At 39.4% G+C, this 18300-nt stretch overlaps 1 protein-coding gene across 2 annotated transcripts in view; it reads left to right on the plus strand.

Moving 5' to 3' along the window:
• The window catches only part of Pclo (piccolo presynaptic cytomatrix protein), a 360398-nt gene that overhangs the window by 159652 nt on the left and 182446 nt on the right, over positions 1-18300 (plus strand). For both annotated transcript variants that reach the window (XM_051174921.1, XM_051174920.1), the window contains exons 4-6: positions 3032-3766; positions 10340-15410; positions 15768-17785. In XM_051174921.1, coding sequence (XP_051030878.1) covers positions 3032-3766; positions 10340-15410; positions 15768-17785 — 7824 coding nt within the window. The remainder of the gene's footprint in view (positions 1-3031; positions 3767-10339; positions 15411-15767; positions 17786-18300) is intronic.

The following is an 18300-nucleotide window of genomic DNA, read 5'->3' on the forward strand; positions in this document are numbered from 1 at the left end:
CTCATAACTGATATTTATATATTTGCGAGAGTCTCCATAATCCCCTCTCAAATGTATGACCTCTCAACTATCGTGGAATATTAAGGATCGGGCAAAACAGGCTGAATAGATGTTTATTCAGGGAGAAATAACTTAGAACAGAGACAGATGAACGCCAGCAGGTTCCCATCGCAAGGATGCATCCAGATGCTTTCTGTCTCCATCCAGCAAATGAGAGAGCACTCTAGGGTCCCTAACTCAGACCTAGTTCCCCCAGGTCACATCTATGCCTGTTTTCACCCCCATGGGCATGGTCAGTGCAACAGGTGCAGACAGAGTAAATATCTCACTCAGAATTATCTCACTGACAGAGTGAATATCTCTTTAGTTTACACACACACACACACACACACACACACACACACTCACACATATGGATAAGGAGAACCTGTAAGGATCTGGGAAAGAGAAAAGAATAAGATCAAAATTTATTGTGTTTTTTTTTTTTTTTTTTTTTTTTTTTGTATATACAAAGGCAACTCTGGATCTAAGGTTTAGAATGTAATGAAAGATTAGGATGAAAGGTTTTAAGGTTCAGATTTTAATATATGATTTTACCTATATATGTATATAATGCATAATTAATTGATTTTATAACTATGAACATATATTTTATATGCCTACATATATAAATACAACATATTGGCTTCATTTAATGTTACTTATATGTCTACAATGTCAGGGTTGCCCAGTTGGTCCTGAATAATCAAATATGAAGATCATTCTTAGGGAAGACTATTTCTTCCACTTTCAACATTAACTTGTTCTTGTTTGTGGGTGGGGCTTCATGAGGTTCCCCACTTTCATTTTAGCGTGTCTGTTGGTATAGTAGTATGTGTTCCCTGTGTGACTGCTGCTCAAGGCATAATGAGTTGCCACACCTTTCAGCAGATCATCGTAGGCGTACTCAAATATACAGTTTCCCAGGGGACGACTTCAGCACTGCACCAAGTGAATAAAACATGACCAGACATTTTGAGGAACAGCCAGTTCACCGCTATTTTTGCATCTAAGTCATGAAAACTACTCTCTGAAAAGGACACAGGAGAAACAATCACACAGGAGTCAGATGCTAGGCTCAGGGCAGACATTATCCTTGACTTCTGTGTTTTATGTTCTGTCCCCTATTACATATATTTTAATGTAAGAGATAAAGGCTGTTGCTTCTTTTTAGTCATTACTATTTAATGTGTATTTACTATGCAAGCAATAAGGTGGGAGGGTCATATATATAAGACTGCCTGATTTCTTATGCTATATTGTCTCCAGATAAATTCAATTTCAAATTGCTTTTTTTACTGGTTCATCTCTCCAGGTGCTTTGATTAAAATCCTTGCAGAAAATTACTTGCTTTAGTAGAATATTATTAGAGAAAAGTCTCATTTTGACCCTGCTTTGGATTTTTAGACTTTAAAGTGGCTCTTAATATTAATATATTTGACAACATTGTAATCTGTATAGGGTTATAGATCTTTAGTTTCTTATAAAAGTACAAATATGAAAGTCAATTGTAAAGTTCTGTAAACTCTGCCTTAAAATATTAGGATGTATTTTGGTGCCTTTGCTTTTGGTATGTGTGACCCCTCATTATCAATCCTTTCTTAAATTCCCATAACACAATTCTGATGTAAACTTTAGTATTATATAACAACTGGGTATACAAGTCATGGGAAAGAAAGTGACTTGATTATTGTCATACAGTGAGAACCATAGCTCTGAGCTGAATAGTCCCCAGAGATAACATCTACAGAACAACACGTCTTGATCAGTGCTATAGTTTCAAAATCCATGATGTGATTGAGCATATCTTAACATATTTTCATTATTCATATTATCAACTAGACATTTCAAAAAAAAAAACAAAAACAGTTGAAAATAGTAGTCTCACAGTGCTTTGTCACAAGGATTCTAAAAATCATTTGACAGTGTAAACGGGGTAAACAAGCTGGGACTTTCAATATAGCAGGAATGCAGGTTTCATTCTATTGGGAAGTTTTATCTATTATAAAATTCTGATTATTTTTTGTGAAATTACTGAGGAAATAGTATCACAAACAACATGACTTTTATTAAAAAGGAAACATGATGAGAAAATGAAACACATTCATATTTGGTAGGTGGTATACTCAGTATTTTCATATCTTTTTGAAACTGAGGTAAGAAGCTTAACTTTAGTGTATCAGTTATGCCAAATAAAATACTTCAGTTCTCCAACTTACAGTATGTTTGATAAACTTTTCAAGCAGTTGTGGCTATATCACCGTTATCTCCCATGTGAACAGCTGGTAGAGCAACTCTCAGAGATAACATCCAGCTACCAACCCTGAAACCCACAACAGCTCCCTGCCTGGAAGATGTATTGGTGCAAAAGTAGAAAAAGTATTATGGGAGATAATTAACCACTTTTTTGTTAGATTCCTATCACACTCCACACGTTGGATTCTATATCAGACAATGTCAATGGGGCCAAGAGCCTGAGACTGGTTAAGTCATGGACTCTAGGGGAAATCTACTATTATTATTCTGCTAAGACATCATACAATACACTGTATATTGATTGCTATAGCTACAGATAAATTGTCCACTCTAAACAAAATGTAGTGTCATGTTTTTTTCACTTGGTGCCTGCTGATGTTTGTCCCCTGGGAAACTATATATTTGAGTACTACTATGATGATCTGCTGAAAGGTGTGACAACTCATTATAACTTGAGCATCAGTCACACAGTCAGACTGATATTCTGACATTCCAGTCAGAAAATCAGAATAATTTTAGGAAAAAGAAAAGCAAACATTTTCCCCACATTTATGTTTTAAATAATCTTTTTTTTTTTTCATTTTTTCAGTAGTGCTCTTTTGATTCACTGTGACTCACCCTGTGCCTCTCAACAATCAATAGAACAAATAGACTTTTTCAAATTTCATCTTGATAAATGCACTAGGTTAGAAAGTCTGCAACAATCTTAATCTGTTCATTTCTTTCCATTTTGCAGATTCAAGAATGGCTTTGTTTAAATTGCCAGACGAACAGAGCAATATCAGGACAACTTGGAGATATTGGCAAAATGCCACCTGCACCATCAGGACCCAAGGCAACCCCTGTGCCTGTGCCTTCAGACCCATCAGCTCAGAAAATACCAATAGGGGTCCATGTAAAAGGTAAAAAGAAAGAAACAGAAGTAAAAACTGAAACTGAAAAACCAATGCCAGAAAAAGAAACACCATCAACGGAGAAAATGCCCCCGACGGTCAGCACAGATGAAAAACTAGAAGGTACTAAATTAGAGAAAAGCAAAATTTCAGCCCTGCAAGACAAGAAACCAGTCTCTGAAGAGAAAAAGCCACTCTCTGAAGAGAAAATGGGAAAGAAGCCATCTGCTGAAGAGAAGCTGGCTTCTACTGAAGAAGAACCACCACTCGAAAGAAAGAAGCCAACCCCTAAAGACACGAAATTACCCCCAGAAGTAAAGCCATTGGTGTCATTGGTGGGGGAGAGACATGAAATACTTCAAGCTCAAGAACAAATTCCTGAAGAAGAACCCACAGGAAGAGTGGCCACAAAGGCAGGGCAGGAAGAGGGTCAGCCAGAGGCCAGGACTGGAGGTCTGACATGCGACACACCTCAGACTTTGTCCAAGGAAGGAGACAAAGACAGCAGAGCAGTGGAGGCGCCCCAGGTGGAAGGCAGTACCAAGTCTGACCAAGGGGAGCCTACCAAAGAAAAACCAGTAAGTTTTCTGTCCTGAGGTGGCAGTCTGGCACATGCATTCCCCAGGGTTTAGTACTTAGAACCTGAGCTGATCACGAATAGGATGGGTGTGAAAACCTTTAAACCATGAGTTATGTTTCAGAGAACTCTTGTTTTATTTTTGCTTAAATGAAAAGCAATGGCAATTTGATACCTCAATCAAATTCCATAAAGCATAGAAAAAATTCTCTACTTCATAGAGAAAATTCAAAAGGTTTCCTAGAGCTCTGTGTTATATTTTTTAATCTACAATGGGTATATAAGTCAGTTTTCTCATATAATGTGTCATTAAGATAGTTGGTTTGGTAAGAGGCAGGTAGCTGTTTTTGTTTTTCCTTTTGATAGATTTCTAAGCTGTGGTCAGCCACAAAATCCTTGGGTGGGGGGGGGAAATATGTTCAAAATCCAGAATGAAAGTAAATTAATACATATATATTCACATATAATCATAGCTAACTTTACATTTTTAACATGATTTAGTGTCATATGCTTCATGTGGAAGGATTAGTTATGATCTACATATAGTATAGATTAATGCATACTGTCCCTTTACTGAGAAGCTTCAAGAATAGCTCATTTTAAGTAGTATTTTTTACATAAGCAGTTCTATCATTTTAATGGAACTCTATTATTTCAGGTATATTAATTTTAATTAAAATCTAACTACATGAGCCCCACTTTATACCCTCCCATCTGTTCTTTTTAGCCCCCTTCATCCTCCCTTACTCCCTCTTAAAGTGGACTTTCTTGCTTTGATTTACATATATATATATATATATATATATATATATATATATATACACTGTATGTGTGTGTGTATATATATATATACACTGTATGTGTGTGTATATATATATGTACATATCTGTATGTATATATGTACATGTCTATACACAAGCTGCTTAGTGATCCACAAAATAGCTTATATGTAATTAAATAACTTTTATAATTCATAGAGGATACCAATGATACATGAAAAATTACCTATTGTACATCTACTACAATCCCAATCTGAGAATGAGTTTGTGGGAGTTTGCTATTTTGTGTCCACTTAGACAGGTGCCTGCTCACCCATCCCCACTCCCTTTTTTCTCATGATGCTCATCTTTTGTGGGTTCTGCATTTATCATTTCCAGGTTTTTTCTTTGTCAGCCCCAAATGTTTTTTTTTCTTTTGACTTTTCCTTCTTTTCTATCCAGAGAGGTCACATAATTGGCCCTTAAATTCACAGGTGCATATGTATCTCCATGCTTGCCTTTCAGAAATGTGTGTTTCATGTACTTGAGTAGATAGTTCCCCTTTAAATCTAATTGTAAATTCAAGGTCAACATGTTTGTCTTTTAATCATAAAGAGATCCCTATACTTAATGCTTCCCTGAGCTCCTGAGTTTGTTATTCTCATAATGCTTATAGAAACATATTCATCAAGTTTTCTTGGCACTGTAAAATATTTTACTTACTCTATGTGGGATCTCATTTAATCATTATTTTACCTTAATATGCTGCTAGACAAATGCCTGTAGCAATACAAGCAGTGTCAGTTTCTTGAGTTCTCTGTATTATAGATTTTATCAGCACAGACCTTTGTATGTGTTTGCTATTGTTTTATCTTCCACTACTCTACTATAGAAAAGGTTTTAGGTGAAACTATGTCATGCTTCTTTCTTTCTTTCCTTCTTTTTCATCCAAACAATAAGTTTTAAATTAACACTGAATAAACGAAGTGATTGTTTCACTATATATATTTTTTATTATAGTAGAACTTCCAATATTTCCTTCAGGATTTTGTAAAACATGAGAATAAATAACAGAAAATTAAAGAACTTTAAAACTATCAGTCTACTTCCAAAATCAAAAATAAAACTTTCTGTCTTGGGTTTAAATGATATTAAACATTCAGGCTATCCACGCTCACAGTGGGTAGTCCTGCTTAAGTAGCTTAGCTTGGCTTTTCACCCTATGGTATCTAGCTGCAATATGACTTCCCCTGGAACCCTCACCATATGCTACCAGTGAGAAAAACAAAACCACAAACACTTGTGATTCTTAGGCATGGGTCGAATTGTTTTCTCCCTTCTGGAGCTGTTTTGACCTCTGTGTGTGTGTGTGTTCCTGTGCAACACCTTCCCTGCAAGCCCATAGCAGAACTTCCCTTCCCCCCCCCCAACACCCCCTCCCCCGCTTCTTGCTGTCCTTTTGGTGCCATCCCCTCACCCTGTGACAGAAGGTCAACCTCTCCAGTGGTAGAACTCCCTACATTCATTCCTTTTTATATTGCCATTTTAAAAGGCAAGCAATACTCCAATTTTCTTACCACATTCTTGGCATTTTATAAAATATTTCCTCCTATCTAACCTACACGGATATTGATGATATAAACATTGTGGTGGCTGTTTTAAAAATAGGGAAATTGGGTTTTAAACTCCAAATTCAAGTATACTTAGAGGAAAATAGTGGAATGAGGGTTTTCATACTGTTCTGATTATAAAGCGCCTACACCCAGCCACTCCCTATGATGACTTTTCTCCTGTGACATATCTGACATAAGGTCTTTCCTTAGTATCCATCTCCTTTTATAGCATTCAGTACAATCCCTTGGATAGCTTTCACAGCTTGTACATTTGTACTGCTTTACATTCATTTATCAAATTGTCAGTCGTTTCAGTGTTGTGTTGTTTATGTTTGTTACCACACCATTCTGTTTCTTTATTCAAATTTTCAAAAAGTATTTATTCAGTAAAATAAAATGAATAAATTTGAATATTATACATATTTTAAAGCATACAACTTTAACCTTTTTAGTTTTGTAGTTTTAAATCATGGTGCTATAAAATTCTGGCTTTTTATCTATTTATTCCAGCAGGAAACTTTTAATCTTTACTTGATTACTATACTGAAAAACTACAATCTTCCAGATGGAAACTAAAATTAACATAGATTTTAATGTGGACTTTGGTTTCTGTTAAAAATAACAGAATACTCATGTAATCTATCAACATAGAATCAATGCCGGAATTGCTTTGTGACTGAATAATCAGAGTGAAAAACAATCAAGTGTTCTGGTGAACTATTTTATCTTTTTCTTGAGCTGAGTTATATGGACTCAATCTTGATTGGAGTGCTTTAGTTGCTCATATTTGCAGTTCATCTTAACATAAACTTTCTATAAATGATTCAAAATTAACCCGGTGCTCTTTTATTTCATGTTTTAAAAGTCTAGAAAAATTAACCAAGCACTTATTATTATCTGTCTTTGCACAATTTATATGAGTCCTAGAACTCAATTCTTATATTATATTGAGAAACTTCTGTTTCTCTTCAATGCTGAGTGCTACTGACTTTAACTCTTGTGAAAAGAGCACAGACAACTTTGACAGAACATACGTGTTTCCGTGCATTTTCTCCACTGGGTTCCCACAAAGTACACCACCATCAGAAGAGTTTCAAGCGGTGCAAATGCATTACTGCCTTCTCTCTCACTCGTCCACTGTCCAATAAATGATGGTGGGACGCGTACAAGAAGGAATTGCTTCAATCATTCCCTGCTGTTCTCTAGTATGATTAAAAACTTGAAGCTTAGTCCCTGAAATTTTGGGATGATTATTTTAAATAAATAGATTAGCAGAACTTGAGTAACTAAAATTCTATGCATGGGGATCATGCAACATTATATAGACCAGTGTGCTGGAATGTAATGCTAATCATTAAAAACAGAGAAAACATTTTCTTTAGCTAAAATGAAAAAATAGCATTGCTGTTTTAAATCCCTGCCTACAATGTTACTGTTCTCAACACCTGACCTCATCAAGGGTGACAAAATTTGCATGCAAAAGGACACCATATGAGAAAATGGTCCACCTTATGCTGCCTTCACATGAATCCTTCAACTATATCTTAGTCTATGGTGCTTCAAACACTCATTTTGAAGTGCAATAATTAGGGAAAACAAGATCCAGTTTGTGGGCTGTACTCTGCATCTAATTCCCGTTGTCAGGAAGTAATTAATGAAGCAGTGCCAAGGACCAGTTAACTACAAGAAAGAAAAATGGTTGCCAAGTCCCGATATGAAGGACTTTTAAAAATGATTAATAGCCATAATAAAGACTAATTTGTAGGTGTCTTAATCAGTGAAGCAAAGGATCTGATTGATCACTAAGTGATCAGATTTCACAACTAAACTGTGTAGTTAATTAGGGCACATTATTCTGTCAGGGGTCGCATACCTAAATTTAGTCAGTGGGAAAAAGTTAACATTATGAAGCTTTTCAGTGTATCCTTTGAATCTTACAGTGAGGTGCATTAGAAGCAACTAATTAATTTGTCTTCAACCACTCCTAACACATTGTTTTAGACCTACAAACCTATAGAATGAACATTTATACACTTGCTACCCTTTAATTCAGAATAGAGACATCAGCCACTCATGACATATTGTCTTAGACTTGCAAGCCTGCAGAATAGGCATTTATACACTTGCTACCCTTTAATACAGAATAGACAAAAGAGCACAGGAGCATCCCCATCAAACATGCGGATGGAATCCTGGGAAGCATGTGGGACAGAGACAGGAACAGATGGGATGTTCAGATAGAATATAGCACAGGACAATGAAAGAAGCATGGGCACTGAAGAAAAACATACAAAGACAGGTGCAGGGAAAATATTTAGTTACTTTGTGTTAGAATTTCATGAATTCTTTTTGCTTTTCTTTATTACATTCTATGTATGGAGTCTTAATTTTACTTTATAAAAATATCAGGATAGATTTCAAGAATTCATATTATAAAACTATAATGTCTTTTTTATTATGTTCAGCTAGCTGTTCCAAACAGTAATATTTATTTTATCTTCATATGAATGAAATTTAATTACATTGTTGACCTTTACCATATATATAGCAAGAAATATAAAAACGATGTTATCAAAATTAAATTATGAAAGATTATATTTTGACTGATATTTCTCCATAACCATGGTGTTTACTTTAAGTGATGGATAGATGGAGTTAACTGAAGAAATCATGGAGAACATTCAATCATTGTTCTGTATCATCATACAGAATGTGATGAGGTGGTGCTTCAGGAAAGCTTTTTATTAGTGGCTCATTGGGCTTGTTTTTGTTTTCTGCCTGTTTGTTTACTTTGTAAAAAGAGAGAAAGAGAAAGGGGGCAGGGCATGTGGGTGGGTGAGGAGATAGGACCGATCTGGGAGGATGTACTAGTTAGTTATTGTTGCTGTGATGAAATGCCATGTCTAAGAAACTTGGAGAGGTAAGGGTTTATTCAGCTTCCAAGTCACATTATCACTAATGGAAGTCAGAGGAGAAACTGAATCTGGGCAGGAACCTAGAGGCAGGAGCTGATGCAAAAGCCATGGAGGAGTGTTAATTATTGGTTTGTTACACATGTCTTGCTTAGCCCAAGACCACAAGCTTAGGGATGGCACCACACACAATGAGCTGATCCATCCCTAGCAATCCCTAATTAAGAAAATGCCTTATAGCTGGGTCTTATGGAGACATTTTCTCAATTGAGGTTTCCTCCTTTCAGATAATTCTAGGTTGTGTCAAATTGAAATAAAGCTATTCAGCAGAGAGAAGTTGGAAGAGGGAAAACCATAAAAGAATACACACACACACACACACACACACACACACACACACACACACACACGGACAGGGAGAGGGAGAAACAGAGAATGAGAGTGCTTGCTGTATAATCATCTTCATGAGGACCAGAGTTCAGACTCCAGCATCCATGTAAAACATCAGAGTGGCCTTGTGCACCTGTAACATCAGTCTTTGGGAAGGGAGCAGGGACAGGGCTGGCAGAGAGATCTCTTGGGCTCATTGGCCATCTAGTGCTAGCCCAAACAATAAGCTCCAGGTCCAATGAATTACCCTGTTTCAAGAGAATTTGGCAAAAAATGATAGAACAGAATATCCAATGTTCTCCTCTGGCCTCCAAGAACACACACACACACACACACACACACACACACACACACACACACACACCAAAAAGAGATTGACTTTTTTTCTTTTAACAATAACATCACAAGGTAACTCTATTGATATAGATAATGTATTTGAAGTAAAGTGAAATTAAAATGTAAAGGGGCCTCACAGAGTTAAAAAAAAAAATCAACTGACATTGAGAATTAATATGTAATTTAAATTTTGGTTAAATTAAAACCAACCTAATCTAGTGAATGTCAACTTTTCTCAACTTTGCTTTCATACAAACATTTTTGAAACTATCATTATATGCCATGGAGTGGTGGCATACACTTTTAATCCCAGAACTCAGGAGACAGAGACAGACAGATCTCTGTGATTCAGAGGCCAGCCTGGACTACAGAGCAAGCTCCAGAATGGGCTTCAAAGATACACAGAGAAACTGTGTCTCAAAAAAGAAGAGCAAACACTGTCATCATATAGCTGAATTTTTCCATAATTATTGCCCAACTATTAATGGTTATTTAATAATAATGGTGAAGCCATGTGATTAGTTTGCCTCTAATACATTTGCCTGTGTCTTTCCCCATCTGCTAGGAAAAGGAAGAGGACAAATCAGATACCCCCAGTTCTCAGCAGCCCAAGAGCCCACAAGGTCTGAGTGACACAGGATATTCTTCTGATGGAATATCAGGTTCTCTTGGTGAAATTCCAAGTCTTATACCAAGTGATGAAAAAGATTTGCTCAAAGGACTCAAAAAGGACTCTTTCTCACAAGAAAGCAGCCCTTCAAGTCCCACTGACTTAGCAAAATTGGAAAGTACAGTACTGTCCATTTTGGAAGCTCAGGCAAGTACACGTAGTGAAAAATCAGAAAAGAAAGCACAGCCCCAGAAGCTGTCTCCAGAGCAGCCTCAGGACCAGCAAAAATCTCAGATTCCATCTGACACACAGGATATTACTATTTCAGAAGAAAAGGACAAAGAGAGCCAAGAAAAGAAAGAGAGTTCCAAAAGGGATAGCCAACAAGGCTTTCCTTCTAGAAAGGATTATAAAGAAAAGCCTGAGTTAGTTGATGACCTAAGTCCAAGAAGAGCATCCTATGATTCAGTGGAAGACAGCAGTGAAAGTGAAAACTCCCCTGTTATACGTAGGAAGCGGAGAACTAGTGTTGGCTCATCAAGCAGTGATGAGTATAAACAGGAAGACAGTCAAGGTTCTGGAGAAGAGGAGGACTTCATTCGAAAACAGATTATAGAAATGAGTGCTGATGAGGATGCTTCTGGCTCCGAAGATGATGAGTTCATCAGGAGTCAACTTAAAGAGATTGGTGGTATGACTGAGAGCCACAAGAGGGAAGAAACAAAAGGAAAAGGGAAAAGCATAACAGGGAAACACAGACGGCTGACTCGCAAGAGTAGTACTAGCTTTGATGATGATGCAGGGAGACGTCATTCCTGGCATGACGAGGATGATGAAACATATGATGACAGTCCTGAACTCAAATTCCGAGAAACTAAGAGCCAGGAGAGCGAAGAACTTGTAATTGCTGGAGGAGGGGGGTTACGTCGATTTAAGACGATCGAACTAAACAGTACCATAGCAGATAAATACTCGGCAGAATCCTCTCAGAAAAAAACAACTTTGTATTTTGATGAAGAGCCAGAATTAGAAATGGAAAGCCTGACAGACTCACCTGAAGACAGATCTAGGGGAGAGGGATCTTCTAGTCTCCATGCATCCAGCTTCACTCCTGGCACATCCCCTACATCAGTATCATCACTTGATGAGGACAGTGACAGTAGCCCGAGTCACAAAAAAGGAGAGAGCAAGCAGCAGCGCAAAGCGCGGCACAGGACTCATGGCCCACTTTTACCCACCATTGAAGATTCTTCAGAAGAAGAAGAATTAAGAGAAGAAGAAGAACTGTTAAAAGAGCAAGAGAAACAGCGGGAATTAGAGCAGCAGCAAAGGAAGAGTTCTAGCAAGAAATCAAAGAAAGATAAAGATGAACTCCGTGCTCAAAGAAGGAGAGAAAGACCAAAGACACCGCCCAGTAATCTCTCTCCCATCGAGGATGCATCTCCCACAGAAGAATTGCGCCAGGCAGCAGAAATGGAGGAACTCCATAGGTCCTCTTGTTCCGAATACTCACCTAGCATTGAGTCAGACCCAGAAGGGTTTGAAATAAGCCCTGAGAAAATAATAGAAGTCCAAAAAGTTTATAAACTGCCCACAGCTGTGTCTTTGTACTCCCCAACAGATGAGCAATCTGTTGTGCAGAAAGAAGGGGTTCAGAAGGCTCTCAAAAGTGCTGAGGAGATGTACGAAGAAATGATGCAGAAAAACCACAAATATAAAGCTTTTCCAGCTGCAAATGAAAGAGATGAAGTGTTTGAAAAAGAGCCATTGTATGGTGGCATGTTAATAGAGGACTACATTTATGAATCTTTAGTAGAGGACACATACAGTGGATCAGTAGATGGCAGTCTGCTCACAAGGCAAGAAGAACATAATGGATTTATGCAGCAGAGAGGAAGAGAACAAAAAATAAGACTCCCAGAACAGATTTATGATGATCCTATGCAGAAAATTACAGACCTCCAGAAAGAGTTTTATGAATTAGAAAGTTTACATTCTATTGTGCCTCAAGAAGACATAGTTTCCAGCTCTTATATCATTCCAGAAAGCCACGAAATAGTGGATCTTGGAACCATGGTGACTTCCACCAGTGAAGAAAAGAAATTATTAGATGCTGATGCTGCCTATGAAGAACTCATGAGACGACAACAGATGCAGGTAACAGATGGATCCAGTCCCACACAGACCACTGTCGGGGATGACATGGCAGAGTCTGCGATGGATTTTGACAGGATGCAGGATACATCTTTGACATCAAGTATCCTTTCTGGAGCATCTCTTACAGACTCAACCAGCAGTGCAACTCTCTCTATCCCAGATGTTAAGATAACCCAACATTTTTCAACAGAAGACCTCGAGGATGAATATGTAACTGACTATACAAGAGAAATTCAAGAGATAATAGCCCATGAATCACTGATATTGAACTACTCGGAGCCTTCAGAAAGTGCTGCATCTGTCCCACCGTCTGACACAGCTTCTCTCACATCATCTATTTCTTCAGTTTGCACCACAGATAGCTCCTCACCTGTCACTACCATGGATAGCCTAACCACTGCTTATACAGAGCAACCAGATGTAATAACTAAATTTGAAGTCTCTGAGGAAATTTCTTCATCAACTTATTTTCCAGGCAGCATCATAGACTATCCAGAAGATATAAGTGGATCTTTAGATCGGACCACTACACAAGAAAGTAGAACTAATGGTGATCATATTGTGATTTCCTTCTCTAGTACAGCACCTTCTATCATGGAATCTGTAGGAGCTAAAGCTGACAGGCCACAAGCTGTCACCATGTCCACTGACTCACCTATATCTGAAAAAGAGCCAATAAAAGGCAAGAAGGAAATGGGGGATGGAAGTATTCTGGAAGTTTTGGATGCTTACACAGATAAAAGGGAAGAGTCTGAGGCTGAACTAACAAAAATTGGCTTACCTGAAACTGGGTTGATCCAAACACCTTCTTCTGTGATAGCCCCTCAGATGAAGGAACAACCTGTACCTCCGTATTCTGTATATGGAAAGATCTCTGGTCAGGAAAATTCCACATATAGGTTACCGTCGGCCAGTGTTCCCGTTTCCACCCATCCATCTAAGTCTCGTGCAATTTTCAGAAGTTCTTCTTTGGATATATCAGCCCAGCCACCCCCTCCTCCACCTCCTCCTCCACCCCCTCCTCCACCCCCTCCTCCTCCACCTCCACCACCATTGCCCCCAGCAACTTCACCTAAGCCAACCATTCACCCTAAAAAAAAGGTGGCAATTGCAGCTCCAGTGACTCCAACAACTGTTGTTTCAACCCACATTGATACTATTACTACAGTAGAGGCCACAACTCTTCGGAAGAGTAATGGGTTACCTGCCACCAAAATATGTGTCAGTGCCCCTCCTCCTGTCCCTCCTAAGCCTTCTTCAATTCCAACTGGACTTGTATTTACACATAGGCCAGAAGCAAGCAAACCTCCAATTGCCCCCAAGCCAGCAGTTCCTCAGATTCCAGTGACTACACAGAAAACAACAGATACTTACCCCAAACCTACAGGTCTTTCTTTAACTTCAAGTATGTCCTTAAATTTAGTGACTTCGGCAGATTACAAACTGCCTTCCCCTACCTCTCCACTTTCCCCACACTCTAATAAATCCTCACCAAGATATTCCAAGTCTCTAATGGAGACTTACGTGGTTATCACATTACCATCTGAACCTGGGACTCCAATAGATTCTTCTGCTGCTCAAGCCATTACCAGTTGGCCCTTGGGATCACCCCCAAAAGATCTGGTTTCCCTTGAAACAGTGTTTTCTGTAGTTCCTCCGATGACAGCTACAGAAATTCCAAGTTCTTCACAGCCAACCCTGTATGGACCAGGAGCTTTGGAGACATTTTCTTGTGCACCTGGTGTAATACCATCTCTATTTCAAGGAGCTCCACCTTCATTTACTCAGTTTCTTCCAACAGAAGCTGCAAAAACTGTGGTAGCCACAACCAGAAGTGCAGTCCCAAGCGTTGCTCCCAGAAGTGTCTCCATTCCGATTCCTCCAGAGCCCCTTGCTCTAGACAAGCATCAGTACAAGGAAAATGGAAAATTGCAACCTATTGGTGATGCTATTGATTTGCGTACAATACCAAAAACAGAAGCTAAAGCAACTGAAAAATGTATAGATCTTTCTGCTTCTGCAATGGATATGAAAAGACAGACCACAACAAATGAAATTTATGGGAGACAGATTAGTGCCATCCAACCATCTATCATAAATCTCAGTGCAGCTTCCTCGTTAGTAGCTCCAGTCACCCTAGACTCTGAGACAGTGACTGTTGCCACATGCACAAATACTACAAGTTACACAATAGGCACAGGAAGCCAAGTGAGTGTAGAGCACCCAATGGCATCACCACTCCAGCTAACTATATCAAAGCATACTGAGTCACCATACAGGATATCAAGTGGCCAGACAATTCCTTTGATTAGAGATGAAGCACCAATAAACTTATCTCTAGGTCCTTCAGCTCAGGCAGTGGCATTGGCTGTTACACAGCCTGTCACTGTACCTCCAGTCAGTGTCACCAATGGATGGACTGACAGCACCACATCTCAGGGGATCACTGATGGAGAAGTGGTAGATCTCAGCACATCAAAGTCTCATAGAACAGTTGTAACAATGGATGAATCTACTTCAAATGTAGTGACCACAATAATAGAGGACGATGAAAAACCTGTTGATTTGACTGCAGGAAGAAGAGCTGTGTGCTGTGACATGGTTTATAAGTTGCCTTTTGGAAGGAGCTGCACAGCACAGAAGCCTGCAACTACCCTTCCCGAAGACCGTTTTGGATATAGGGATGACCACTATCAATATGATAGATCAGGGCCATATGGTTACAGAGGGATAAGTGGCATGAAGCCATCCATGTCTGACACAAATTTAGCAGAAGCTGGACATTTTTTCTATAAAAGTAAGAACGCTTTTGATTACTCGGGAGGAGCTGATGCAGCAGTAGATCTAACTTCAGGGAGAGTGACTACAGGTCAGTATGATAAAGCAATAGACCCTGCCTTGAAATGCCATTATGGTGTTATGCATCTCGTTACAGGGTGAAAAACAAATTTTCCTACTCTGGTTTTATTTATATTTTTGCTTACTTTGGATGTTTTGGCAATATTTTTTAAAGTACATGTGCATTTTTGTTTCTACGTGGTTCTTGCTCTTGTTGCCTGCATGTGCCTGCATGTTCAACATCGCTTTTCTTCCGCATCTAATTAGGTTAACCTGAGGATTTGCATGCAGTCCCATTCATTGTGCTCATCAAGATAAAAAGCACTTTCAGACCTAAACAGCATCATTCATTCTGAGAACTGGACCATAACTCTGCCCTATATTTCAGGTGAGGTAATGGATTATTCAAGCAAGACTACAGGTCCATACCCAGAAACACGCCAAGTTATTTCAGGAGTTGGGATTTGTACCCCACAATATTCCACAGCAAGAATGACTCCACCTCCAGGACCCCAGTATGGTGTGGGAAGTGTTTTGAGGTCATCTAATGGTGTTGTCTATTCTTCAGTAGCAACTCCAATCCCCTCCACATTTGCTATCACCACTCAACCTGGCTCCATTTTCAGTACCACGGTCAGAGATTTATCTGGTATTCATACAACAGATGCACTGACTTCATTATCAGCCCTGCATCAAAGCCAGCCAATGCCTAGATCGTATTTCATAACAACAGGTGCGTCAGAAACAGACATCTCAGTAACCAGTATTGACATCAATACCAGTCTGCAAACTATTACTATGGAAACTCTTCCTGCTGAGACAGTGGACTCTGTTCCTGCTTTAACCACAGCTTCTGAAGTGTTTTCTGAGGTGGTAGGAGAAGAGAACACTCTTTTAATTGTATCTGATGAAGATAAACAGCAACAGCAACTTGACTTGGAGCGAGAGCTCCTGGAACTGGAGAAAATTAAGCAACAACGCTTTGCTGAGGAACTGGAGTGGGAACGTCAGGAAATTCAGAGGTTCCGAGAACAAGAAAAGATCATGGTTCAAAAAAAGCTGGAAGAGCTGCAGTCTATGAAACAGCACCTCCTTTATCAGCAAGAAGAAGAGCGGCAAGCCCAGTTCATGATGAGGCAGGAGACACTAGCTCAGCAACAGTTACAGCTTGAGCAAATCCAACAGCTGCAACAACAGCTGCACCAGCAGCTCGAGGAGCAAAAACTTCGCCAGATCTACCAGTATAACTATGACCCCTCTGGAACTGCTTCTCCACAAACTACCACTGAGCAAGCAATATTAGAGGGTCAATATGCTGCTCAAGAGGGCAGTCAGTTTTGGGCCACTGAAGATGCCACCACTACAACTTCTACTGTAGTGGCCATTGAAATACCACAGAGCCAAGGATGGTACACTGTTCAATCTGATGGGGTGACTCAGTACATTGCCCCGCCTGGCATCTTGAGCACTGTTTCAGAGATTCCTCTGACAGATGTTGTTGTGAAAGAGGAGAAACAACCCAAAAAGAGAAGCTCTGGAGCTAAAGTTAGGGGTCAGTATGAAGAGTTGGGGGAAAGTATGGCAGATGATCCACGGAATTTAAAAAAGATAGTGGACAGTGGTGTACAAACTGATGATGAAGAAACTGCTGATCGGAGCTATGCAAGCAGGAGGAGAAGAACTAAAAAGAGTGTTGATACCAGTGTCCAAACTGATGATGAAGATCAGGATGAATGGGATGTCCCTTCTAGGTCAAGAAGAAAAGCACGTCCAGGGAAATATGGAGAGAGCACCACAGAGGGTGACAAGAACAAACCCCTTTCCAAAGTCTCCAGTGTAGCAGTTCAGACAGTCGCAGAGATATCTGTGCAAACTGAGCCAGTGGGAACCATAAGAACACCTTCCATACGAGCACGGGTGGATGCCAAGGTAGAAATAATTAAACATATTTCAGCACCTGAAAAGACTTACAAAGGGGGCAGTTTAGGATGTCAAACAGAAACAGATTCAGACACACAGAGCCCTCCATATCTGGGTGCCACCTCTCCACCCAAAGACAAGAAACGCCCAACACCTTTAGAGATTGGCTATTCGTCCTCTCACCTTCGGGCAGACACCACAGTCCAGCTGGCTCCTTCCCCACCCAAGTCTCCAAAAGTCCTTTATTCACCCATCTCACCACTCTCACCAGGCAAAGCGTTAGAGTCAGCCTTTGTACCTTATGAAAAACCCCTCCCTGATGACATAAGTCCACAGAAAGTACTACATCCAGATATGGCTAAAGTGCCCCCAGCAAGTCCTAAGACAGCCAAGATGATGCAGCGTTCTATGTCTGACCCCAAGCCGCTGAGTCCTACAGCAGACGAAAGTTCCAGGGCTCCTTTTCAGTATTCCGAGGGCTTCACGGTAAGAGTGATTCTGTTCAGGTAGAAGACAATGGATGAGTTGATGTTGATCATGTGTTTGCAAACTTAGAAGGTAACAAAACTAGCACATAAGAAAGTGAAAGACTAAAACTGAGGGAGGAATGTGGTATTATAAATGTTTGTGTGGGGTGAGAGGGGAAAACCACATTCACTTAAAAGTGCCCCCAAAAAGCTGTTATGTGAGACTGAAGTTTTATTCTAATATTTAAAAAAAATTCTGGATTGTAGCCTGATTTCAGTGTGTTTAACTAATATTCCTTTCACCACAAGATGGGATAAATATTGAATATGAGCAAATAAGGCAAAGGATGAAGCATGAGCCTTTAGAAAAGAAGTACTAGAACTCATGACTGAATTTCTGGTCAAATATATGTGGTGAGTCTCTTCTTCTTGCCAGGATATTGACCTTGAAGACTCAGCATAGTTTAGTGTCCAAGAAGGGACAGATGCAAGCATGATGCTTTAGGCAAGTTCATCCATGCTTATATTGTTTGT

This window comes from Phodopus roborovskii, unplaced genomic scaffold (assembly GCF_943737965.1).
Source record: "Phodopus roborovskii unplaced genomic scaffold, PHOROB, whole genome shotgun sequence".
NCBI classification, from domain to species: Eukaryota; Metazoa; Chordata; class Mammalia; order Rodentia; family Cricetidae; genus Phodopus; species Phodopus roborovskii.